This window comes from Filicampus tigris, chromosome 19, assembly GCF_054856515.1.
Source record: "Filicampus tigris isolate MCC_2025a chromosome 19, RoL_Ftig_1.0, whole genome shotgun sequence".
NCBI lineage: Eukaryota > Metazoa > Chordata > Actinopteri > Syngnathiformes > Syngnathidae > Filicampus > Filicampus tigris.
The window spans coordinates 642,505-654,319 of NC_141235.1; the positions used below are offsets into that span (position 1 = coordinate 642,505).

At 48.2% G+C, this 11,815-nt stretch overlaps 1 protein-coding gene and 1 long non-coding RNA gene across 4 annotated transcripts in view; both read left to right on the top strand.

Annotated features, from left to right (window-relative positions):
* LOC147128719 (glutamate receptor ionotropic, delta-1-like) overlaps positions 1–2,961 on the top strand; it is a 56,501-nt gene extending 53,540 nt beyond the window's left edge. For all 3 annotated transcript variants that reach the window (XM_086016121.1, XM_086016122.1, XM_086016123.1), the window contains one exon: positions 311–2,961. In XM_086016121.1, the coding sequence (XP_085872247.1) occupies positions 311–705 (395 nt within the window). In that variant the 3' untranslated portion in view covers positions 706–2,961. The remainder of the gene's footprint in view (positions 1–310) is intronic.
* A 5,672-nt stretch (positions 2,962–8,633) lies between these two features.
* Positions 8,634–11,425, top strand: LOC147128720 (uncharacterized). The gene is made up of 4 exons (XR_015082617.1): positions 8,634–8,653; positions 8,850–8,903; positions 8,977–9,071; positions 11,028–11,425. It is a non-coding gene; the product is annotated as an uncharacterized LOC147128720 (long non-coding RNA).
* Positions 11,426–11,815: the final 390 nt, after the last annotated feature.

The window sequence follows — 11,815 nt, forward strand, 5'->3', positions numbered from 1 at the left end:
GCGCTTCACCGCTCCAGCTTTCCTCGTTTGACTTTTTCAAGCGAGTGCACGTGAGACTCTGCCGTTGTTCCCATTCCGGCGCCCCGCTGTCGTCCTCACTCTCAAGTTTGCCGTACTTAGTCCGAAAGGTCTTCAAAAGGTCTTGGGACTTAATGGTCGGTCTTCAATTGGCCAAATTAGATTTGGAGCGTCGGCAAGGCGCGGACGGGGCGGGACGGCGGTCCCGTAGCGTCGCGGCGAGGGCGGCGGCCATTGCGCGGAGCCGGCGGCGGCCCGTGGCCAATCTCAGCCTCTGTGTCCCCCCCCGTAGGACAAGGAGGTGAACCTGGAACAGGTGCATCGGCGTATGAACAGTCTTTTGGACGAGGACTTGGTCCACAAGCAGATCCCCGGCCCCTCTATCGAGATCTCTGCGCTGGACATCGGCAGCATGCAGCCCACCCAGGCGGGCCTGATGCCGGCGGGCCTGTCCGTGAGCACCTTCCTGCCCAGGGAGGGGCCGCCGCCGCCGCCGCTGCCCTCTCTGAGCCACCCTCACCTTGGGGGGACCCTAGGCAGGACGCTGCCGCCGCCCCAGCTCCCTGGCAGCGCCCAGCTGGCGGGCAGCGTGCAGTGCAAGCACCGGGCGCCCAACGGGGGGCTCTTCCGCCAGAGCCCTGGCAAGGTGCCGCTCTACCGGGCCGGACCCATCAGCGCAGCCATTGACGCCGCCCACAGCACCTCCATCTAGCCACTCCCCCGAGGCGCCTTTGCAGGCCGGCGCTCGGGACTTGACTTTCCTGCTGTACACTGGTGTAAATAACAAAAAGAACCAAGTGAGCTTAAAATGTATTTTCAATATGCGACATTTTTCACCTACCTTGAGCTCCCCAAAACACAAACACGCTTCCAAATAATTCGACACAATCTATAAAGTACGTCAATGTTATAATACGGTACGTGACCGTTTTCTAAATTGACTTGAAAGTCAGACAGTGAGGCTAAATTCGTTGCGATTGTTTTCAAAGTGCCCCCCAAAAAAAAGCAACCACCCACCGCGCCGCCCCGCATTTGTTTTTCACGTCACGGTTGCCATGACAACCGACAGAAAATCGCAATCGTTATCTTTCATCAAAGTTGATCTTGTTTCATTTCCTTCCCCGAATCAAAAAGTCAAACTTCATTTGATGTTAAAATGTTCCAGTGGTTAGCGTTCTTTGACCTCAGGCTGCGATGCTCAGCTCTGGTTGCCATGACAACGCGGCTCCAAACGCCCCAAAACTTTTCTTTTCTTTTTTTTTTTGTCTCTGGCTGCTTTGACTTCTCCTGTTCAACATTTCTGTGTCGGAAATGGCGGTTTGCTTCATTCTGGGCGACGAGGAAATGGGAGCGCCGCTGATGAGTCTGTCGGCGTGCGGCGCCCCCTGTGGCCCTGGAAGAATGAAGGCCTCTCTTCACTTTTCAACAGAGCAAATGTTGCCTTTATTCAGGCACAGTAACGTCATGAATTGGTGATGCGTTTGCTTGATTTCAAGACTCTGACCCCGTTTAGTCCTTCATTTTTCGCTTTAGGGTCCGACCGAGCTCGCCGGCCCGGAGACCAGTCGGCAGCCTGCTGGCGACTCGATGGCGACTCGAGTCTCAGCGTCTCGCTTGATTTTTTGCAAGCTCCTTTGGAGATTTTTCAAGTCCCTCCCAAGCCTGCTGCGCGCAGCGACTTTCTGGCGACGCTGAATTTGCGTCCTGGCGCCAAAGTGTGCCACACACCTGAGAGAGAGACCTGTTTTCACACCTGTTTTAAATGGTGGGGGAAAAAAGCATAATGTCTCCTTTGCAGTCGTAAAGGTGACATTTACTAAGGCTCATTTGCTGCATTAAGCCTCGTGAATCAAGTGAAACAAACACTAAGCGAGCTTTTTTTTTTTTTTTTTTTTTTTTTTTTTTAGTCCGCTCAATAAAGCAGCCCCGACCTCCCCACCGCTACTTCCGCGCCTCGTGAGATTCCCGAGACCAACATTAGTTCGGGCTGGCGCGAGCTGGAAAAGATTAGCTTAGCTGGCTAAATGTCTGCCTAGATTGTCAGTCTTCAGCTGGCCAAAAGTTGAATGGAGACAACTGGACTCTTTTTGCTGGTTGGCGATGTTCCACTTGAATTGCAACCGGTCCATTTTGGCTCTTTGTCTTTCTGGAGGGTGAGCGGTCACGCGCGGGTTGTCGTTGGGAGGAGCGGCGCAGCGAGGGCCACCCGCAGCATGTTCTCAATCCGTCCGTCCCGGGGCCGAGTCGCACCTCACCGTTCCTTGATCTTTGTCGGGATGCGTCACCAGGCCACGGACAGATGAAAAGATGCTTGACACTGAACGCAAATGAACGCCAGCGCGCTCGCTTTCCCTTCCTGGCGGCGAGTAGTGAGCACCTATGTCGGCGCTTTGCCGTCTTTCCTTTCTATCTTGTCTCTCACCTTGATTTGGGAATGGTTTTTTTTCGTAATGTTAATCTTAGTCATTTCAATCAGCGTTCTTGACAGACTCAGGCCCTGGCATAGAGAAACACAAAATGGAAAGCAGCAAGAAGACACGCATAGAGTGGACCGGCGGACAGAAAGCGGGCCCGGCCGGGAATAACGGAAATCCGCAAATACCGGATGCTGATTAGAATTGCCTTCGAAAAAAAAAGAATCATTTTCTCCCCGGTCCACTTTTTTAACAGCTACTCATAATCTAATGATTAGCTTCCCCTAGAACGGCCTTGCGCAACTTTGTCTGCTTTGGTGTGTGAGCGGTCACGGCTCAAATTGAAACCTGAAAACCCGCCTTTTGCTTTAACCGCTCGGCCAACCAGTCCAGTTGCGTCCGTTCAACTTTTGGCTAACGTCCACCCGCTTGAGGCTCCGCTTGTCTTTTGTGTTCCGACCGAGGACGTTTATTTATCGACACGCTGCTTGGACTTTCTTATCTTTAATAAAGAAATATGTTTACAACACGCCGGGCTCCTTCTTTTGAATGTCACCGGTCATGGCAAACCCCCTCCGACGTTGCCGCGGTGACGCCTCCCCGCGGCTTGTCAGCTGTCCTCCGGCCTCACGCTCGGCGAAAAGGACGTGTCCTCATGCGCCGACTCACTAGCTAACGGGCAATCAGAGCGCCGGCCAAAAAGGTTTTCAGCCGTGAACAGAGTGAAAAGGAGGGCGTGGCTTCCCCGGCGCGCTTCTGCCTCGTCCTCGGCCGCCCGTGACGTGGCGACCGTTCCCCTGCTTCGCCGTCGATTGCGCGTTCCGTCGGATGGCCATCGCCGTCGTCTGTCTCCCCCACGCCGAGCCTTATGGGTAAAAGCGCTCATTACTCGCTCGGCTGCCGGCAGCTGGAGGCCATAAAAGCCGGTCCGGTTGCCGTTGCGGCGAAGGGGCAGTTATGGGCCCAGACGCCGCCTGGTCGGGAGACGGGTCAGTGGCGGCAAATCGGCGGTGCGATGGCGAGGAGCTCCGATTAGCACTGAAAGCACGCGGCGTGAAATGAAAGCTAAACATAAATATGCAAATGAGATGAGAGTGCGGCGCTGCCTCTTCAGCATAATGATCGCGGTGTACATTGGTGCCTTGAAATCAGATCAAATCGACTTTCCCCATCGAAAGGAATGGACATGCAATAATCCCTCCCAGCCCCCACAAAAACACCCAAAATACATTTTTCAAAATTCACGCTAACGAAAATTGCCCTCAACTTTAGCATACTGTATCAAAACGCACACTAATAACATTTGCTCTCCACATAACCTGCAACGGAAAACTCAGGCATCAAATATGAATGTATGAATGGAATGTATATCGTCGCTGTCCTGTGAAAAACACGTATGTACGTATTTTTTTTCATGTTTACGTGAATGGGATTTCCGCCTTACATTCATGTGAACATTTTAAAAAATGATGAAATTGGACATACGGGTTTTTCACAGGACAGCGACAATATCTTCTTCGTGGTGTTAATTAGCGGTTAATGTTGCATTGGCGCCACCAACTGCAAGGAAACCAACTTTGATTGTATGTCAAGGCACAAAAATGGTCACGTGATGACTCGTATCATGAAAAGCTCAGCGGGGCACTCGTATCTAAAGGCATCGCCGTTAGTAGAAGAGCTGATGGTGACGATGATGGTCGGCTTCATCTTACCACATCTCAGTCCAGCATAATCACTCTTCAGATCATCGTTTTGAAACATTCCGACACTCGGGCCTCTCCTGACTTTGATCAGAAGGAGTGAATCGGGTTGAAAGTATTGTCCTCGTTATTGGCATGTGGCAGATGTGGCAGCATCCAGACTCTTTCGTGCCACGTCCGCGTCGTTGTCGGCGCTCCGCTTCCGGGAGAGTGAAAACGGCCCAATGTCACCGGGGACGCTTTCAAGTGCTTTTGGAGCCGCCGGCGCTCATAAAAACACACCAGGACAATTTGAAGAGGTTTTTTTGTTGTTGGCAAAATTGCTGCCATTAAGTCTCTTGGACTCATTTGGGAGCACATCACAGCCAATCACAAGCTCCCGTTGCAGGCCGCCCACAAGACGCTCGCAGCAGTTGCCAGCGTGACGAAGACGAGAATGGAGGAGGAAGCGTCCCTGCACATTGGCGACCAGTCCATCGTGTAGAGGACCTGACGTTGACTGCCGACCACTCCGTTGTTTGTCGAAATGAGCCCTAAAAATGGCCGGCAACTATGTCCATTTTTTTTTCGTCTGCGTGTCCTTCCAATGGCTGGTGACCAGTCTTTTGTTTGTGCCCTGAGATCACGTCTTCTCGGGTGTGTCTTCGCTTGAAAATCAGTTTGCGCCATCTTGCCCAAAATGTCAGCAAAGGTGAGGAGTTGTTTGATGGTGACCATTTATTGGCTGGGAGGATAAGTAAAAGAAACGGCAAAATAGAGGGAAAATGACTACGGAGTTTTTGGGGGCCGACACAGACGCTGGAAAGCCGTCACTACGTTTCTCAGGCAGCTTCGCATCTTATCGGTGGTGAAGTGTCGGCGGTGCGCAGAAGGCGTTGAGACGTGACGCTGTCACACAAACGCCACAAAGATCGGTCGCGGCCAGTGGAGACGCTTCATGACGCGAGACGTGAGCGGACGAAAAGCAAGAAAAATGTGCCCTAAGTGCACATGTTGAGTCAGGACACCATTGTCACGTTAGGGAATGGACACAGATGGAAGATCTTAGAATTTAAGCACGTAAGCAAACAGACTGAGAAGGAAAATACTTTGTTAGCATATTAGCACATCGGCTAACATATCATCTTTTGGCTTTTAGCACGTTAGATAATGTACAAGATTGCAAGATTGGTTATTAGCATTTTAGCAAGCGGACAGAGACCAAAGAAAGACCAAAGAGTTAATTAGCATGTTAGCACATTAGCTAATTGGTTGAGACTTTAGATCAATTGATAGCATTTTAGTACATCAGCTGACAGACAGAGAAGAAAGATCGTCCATTAACATTTTGCCTAATGGGCAGGGATTTAAGAATGTCAGTTAGCATTTTAGCAACTAACAGACAGAGAGGAAATTCAGTTCGCTAGCATTTTTGCACAACCAGCGAACAGACAGAGAAAGGGTTGATCATATTTGAACACGTTAGCACACTAGCTAACAGACGGATAAGGAAGGCTGTTTGCTAATGAACAGTCTCCCTTCACCGCCTGTTAGCTAATGAGCTAAAATGCCAACAATCTTCCATCCCAATAATTTGGACTATACTGTGTTACCCTTTTTTTGTTTTTTCACCTTGAATCATTTGTCCTGACCACCTATTTAGGTCACACTTTCCTATGTTGGCATGTGCTAAAATGCTGACAAACTATCTTCCATCTCTTGCCATTAGTCACCATGCTAAAAGGCTCGCAAACGATCTTCTGTCCTTTCCTGGCTCTCGATGAAAAAAAATCTTGTTACTCATCAGCAGCTGAGCATTTCCATTCATGCGCATGAATATCAATCTTCTCCTCAGGGGCTCGGTAGTAGTAGCGGAGTCCCCGCCGTGAACCTGCCGTCAAATCAAAAGGGGGTGTGAACTAATTAGCGAGCATGTGATTGAAGCTTTAATCGGCGAGAGCGCGGTGGGGGTGACTAGAGTGGGGGCTTGGTGGGGCGTTTTTGATTTGGAAGCCATTGTGTGGCTAATCGCCGGCTTCTGCTCACCGGCATCTTGAAGGTTCCCCGCCGGGACGCGGCTTGTTTGCTTACGCTAACGGATGCCCTAACCAGCTTACTGTGGACAAAAGTATTGAGACACATACAAACCAGGGGTGCCCAACTCTAGTCCTCCGGGGCCTCTATCCTGCCTGTTTTCGATGTCTGCCTCCAACAACACACCTGATTCAAATGATCAGGATCATTATCAGGCTTCTGAAGAGCTTGCTGAGGAGCTTTGCACCGGGGAAACGTCGAAAACAGCAAGGCCCTCGAGGACCGGAGTTGGTGACCCTTACACGAGGTAAACAATGGGTAGTGTGGACAAAGGTATTGGGACACATACAGGAAGTAAAATGAATGTACAGTTGGGTTGAAAGTATATGCACAGCAACAGAAAGTGAAAAACGTCTTGAACCTATGACATGTGTAGGTTGGACAAAATGATTTTTGACACTTACAGAAGGAAAACAGAAGTAGCAGTAAACTGTTGAATGTGTTTTGTCTGAGGAAAAGCTCCAGTTGAACCGCTGATTGACTGATTGACAGGTTGTTGATTAGGAAGTGTGTTTTGCATCCTCCTCTTCCCAGGTGTGACGCGTCTTTCCAGACAGGTGTGACCGATGTGCGCCTTTGAGGCCTCTGCAGCAAATGATAATTAACAGAGATGCACTCCGGCGCCACGCCGTTGCATGCTGGGTAGGCGGCGGCGGCGGCGGGGTCCCATCCATCAGCGCTGACACGGCAAGATGGACGAGCGCTAATCGGCCAACTGCAGGATGCGGACGCCATTTTCAAAAGTCCAAAGTCATTATTTTCCAGGGCGGCATAGTGAGCTAGTGCTTAGCATATCGGCCTTCTTCCGTTCTGAGGATTTATCTTCGAATCGACAAGATTCCAAAACTATTCTAGAGTCACCGAAGACTAAATTGTCCGTAGGCGTGAATGTGAGCGAGCCGTTGAGGCTTTACTTTCTGCCATGGCAAAGTTGGCCGCTTTGATTCCAAACGGTGAGGAGAGCAACGCGAGCGGCTCCCACTTCGCAAGCGAGAAGTTCCACGCGTTACATCTGCTGTTTATGTCTGTCTAAGAGGCTTTTTATCGTGTTTTTATCTGCCTCTTATTTATTGCAGCCCGAGTGCTTTTGATGGCTGTGGAACAAATTGTCCCTGGGCGATAATAAAGTCCCACTTGTCGCTCCCATAAGTCACGCTGAACTACGGCGTCACAACATTTGCGACTCCTGCGTGACGGCCCGGGAGTCAGTGGAAGAGTCGGTGAAGAACGCCGTTGCTGTTGGGGCCACATTTTGCCACCATCAGTTCACTTTGGTCACCTTGCAGTGTTGATGGCTCTAATGCACCACTGAGATGCTCCACGAACACCAAAGAAGAAGAACGAGGCCACTGACAATGCATTCGGTGCAGTCCCTGTTTGCAGGATATGTGGACAGCAAATGTTATTACTGTGTACTTTTTTCCCAGTACTACAGTCCTGCACAATACCATTGGGCGCCGATGCTGGTGTTTTGGGGTGGGGCGCTGCAACGTGTTGCATTTCCACGGATTCAGTCATTTGCCATCAAGCTGAAAATGGTGCTGATCATCCTTCGGATTGGTCCTCCTCTCAGGTGGAGTCCACGTGTGGTTACTTAAGCCGCATAAAAAGGCCATCAGTGCAAAGCGCTCGCACCTCAGCTCCATTTTCAGCTTCACGGCAAAGGCTGGCCATGCATTTGGAATACGTTTGCCAAAACATCAGCAGCAAAAACAAACGAGTAAAAGTTGGCCTGAATCCATTTTGGAGTAAGGCTGGAAGAAAATAACACAATGTGGCGCCGACGAAGGACGAGTCGTGACGAGGAGTTGATGGCGTCCATTTAGGTGGCTCGCCTGGAGGTTGCGATTGTCGGCCGGGCGAGGCGAGGAGGAAATTGGAAGCCCCGGGGGGTCGCGGCAGCTCACCCAGGCTCGGACCCGCCCTGGGAATTGTCCTCCTCGCCGCGATGAACTTTGACGGCGAAGACAAAGTGATTCGGGTGAAAAGAAGTCTTGGTGCGCGCAAACACGAACCTCGAGCATTTACCAGCAAACAAGTCATTGTGCTTGTATCAATGGAGGCCTCCCCCTTCACGGACGCGTGGTGCTCACTGTAGCTGAGTCAATCAGCGAACCACATCTGGCCACATGAGGTATTCTTTCTGCATCAAACATATTGTTCAAATGAAGGCCTCTCCCTGAATAAATGCTAAAGATGCCCGGTCTCCTTTTGCAGGTGAGTCAATGAACACGTCTGGCCACCATATGAGCAAATGTGGTACAAAAATGTTTGTTCAAATAGAGGCCTTACCCCCTAATAAATGCATTGCCCCCAATAGATGCCCGGTCCTCTCGGCAGGTGAGGATAATCTCCTAGACACATTGGCGCTTTGACTGCATATGGGTCAATAAATTCCCAGGCAACTACACGAGGCCAAAAGTGGGTCCTACACATGAACCCTAACAGGTACTCCGTGGATTCCAATAATAAAGTCCAATGCAGGTCACAGTATGAGCAAATAGGGTGTTTAAAAACGTACTTTTTCATGCCAGCCCAGACTGGAGACAAGGTATTGTTACCAAACTGCCTGTCCCCCTGCCACTTTGATGTATTTTAGTAAATGACTGTATGACGTATTATTAAAAATGTACAACAATTACAGGTCTCCCTCTTGAAAACGCCTTACCCCAAATAGACACCTGGTACTCACTGCAGCGTAAATGAATCGCCGCCAGTATACGAGGAATTTCCTTCTCCATCCGGCTGATGAAGTCTTCATTTGTTGGCAGCGGAAGACGCCAGAGGGACTTTTACGGCCTCGCCGCGGCTTCCAAATCTGAGATCAAATCCTCTCCGGTGGGGGAATTCGCCTTGGATCACAGAGGTAAAAAAAAATAAAAAATCTTCCCTGACAACTTTACGTAGTTCTGACTGCCACAATCTGAGTCGCTCGCACTGTCGCCGACTCAGCTCTTTTTCAACTGCTCCACATGCCTCAGCCTCCAGGGGGCAGCGGAAAAGTTTATGGCAGGAAGGGAGCCCATTTGACGGAGTCTCCGGCTGGATTTCCACTGCACGCTTCAAGTAACACAATTGAGGCTGCGTTGGCAAATGGCTCCCTGGCCGCTATACATTACGTGCCCTATATACAACCCGGCCGTGAGTCGGCCATTGGAATATAGGCGATCGACGATATCGTGCCTCAATGAATCCCCCGATGCGTCGTCAAGTACTCGACAACCATGGTCACTAGGAAAGCAAAGTCGAAACAGAAAAACGATTTTCCGTATGTTTCTGGGGTTTTGTTTGATTTTTGGCATGACAAAAATTCCCGAGTTGCGGCATGAAAAAAACAATTTGTATATGCAATATACATATATATATATATATATATATATATATATATATGTATATTTTTATATGTATATGTATTTTTTTTTTATCGCAATTTGCATTAGAATTAGAAACATTGATTTATTTGACTACTGTATGCTCCATTCGAGGTGTTTCGCCCCTGTAGCATCTGTGACTTTAAGTGTGAAGAGCTTTAAAGGCACGGCCTGGCCTGAGACGTCAGCGAGTCAGAGCGTCGAGTCGGCTGGTTGTCACTTGGACAACTGTTAGCCAGTTTGGCTGTTGAGTGACTCGGTGTCACTTGTGGTGGCGCAGATAATGAAGGATTGTGTTTTGTGGTGATTTAGTTCTGATTTTGCAGTAGACACATTGCACTTGATCTACCTTTTGTAGAAATACTTTTGACATTCTTGGTCTTGTGCGCACTCCTTCCTTCTGGCTTGATTGCAACGCGAGTCTGCAGTAATGGTCCATGTGAGGAATGAATGATCGCCCCCAAATCCTCAGATGATCGTGAAAAATCTGCAAAATAAAATGAGGTCTGCATGATTCAAAATTGGTGACACAGTGAGATGGCAAAAAGTGAACCACAATATGGTGAGGGACAACTGTATGAACATGAGGAGTAGAAACAAAACAGACTGTAAATATGCGACATGAGAGTCGCATATAACATACATATCATGCAAAGTTGCGTTTGAGGAGTGTAGGCATTGAATAATATGCAAATATGCTACATGAAAGGTGTATGAAGAATACTAAACCTAAGTGTACTCATGTGTAGCTTCCCCTCATTTAAATCAATGGTGGTAGAGCTATCTGCAGACCAATTAAACGCTTTGTAACGTTGAATATTTGTATCATTTATGTGTAATTGTTTGTCTGTGTTGTCCCTGCACACCATCGGCAAGTGATTTACGTGTCATTTGGGTGTCCTTTCATGTGTTCATGAATGTTGTCGACACATGAAATGTACATGGAAACAGTTCACATGCCCGATGTTATTAAAGGAGAATTGTTCACTTGGACCTGCAATGGAAATCCGGCCTTAATGATCTTCTTTTAGCTTCGGTGCTCATTTACTAAACACGATCCTTTATTAATCCCGCAGTGGGCAAATTAAAGATGAAGTGTTCTAGTTGTAAGCACTAATATGCTGCAAACCCGTGTAACAAAGAAAGATAATCCTTTCTTTGTTCAGATGGAGGGAAAATATATATATATATATATATATATATATATATATATATATATATATATATAGGCTTTGTTTTGGAAAGGTATCTGTACTTCTACTTGCTTGCAGTATTGCAGTATTTAAGTGCAATTTGCCACCTCTGCATTGTTGTGAAAGTGAAGCTGCGGCACTAAAGTAGTGCTCACAGACTCACACCGTGTAAACAAAAAAAAGACTGATACGTGACAATAAAGGTTGTCAGTGATAGTGTGTAGTGGTTCTCTCACGTTGTGCTTCTCTTTCATGCAGTAAATCATCGTTAACACATTCTCTAAAAGTGGCACTTTCCCTTCCAAGAGAGTCCATCATCAGTCTCGCCGTGATCAAGAACAAGAAAGATAAAAGCTCCTCGTCTCCACGACAACCGCTCATCAAATCGGAGGCTGAGAGCTCGGACGCGTGGCGTCCTCTCGGCTGCGTTGCCAAGACGACGATGGTGATGGAGCGAGAGGAGAGCGGCAATGCGGGTCTTGAGGACGACTGCTGTTCAGTCTAGTGTTCCGTGTCAACCAATAAATGAGGCCTGGCTAGAGAAAAGGGAGAGAAAAACATTGTGGACACATCACAGAGTCAAAGGTGGAAAGCTTTTAGTGTCTGTATGCGGCGCCGCTCAGGTAAAACATGACCTGGTCACTTACATTATATTCATACTAATAGAAAAGTGAAAGGCTGAAACACTGAAACCCATAATTACATTTTCAGCCTTTTCATGTTATGTCCATTCAAACGGCTCTGTGCCTTTTCTTCTCTTTCAGACTATTTACTATTTTTTCTCAACATTTCTCTCTGGTTAACACTATTACTAGAATAATCATATGAAGCATATTATATCATACTAAACATGAGACAAAACCACTCTCATCTGTTCCAAATTTCTAAGATGCTAGAAGCAGATGGAAAAACCTTTATGCTGTGCCATTATACCTTCGTCAAAAGTTGATGGATCAAAACCTTCTATACTGACTTCAGTAACGTCAGATACCATTTTTATCCCCTCTTTTCTAATTAATGACGTACTGAACTTATAAAACTGGCCT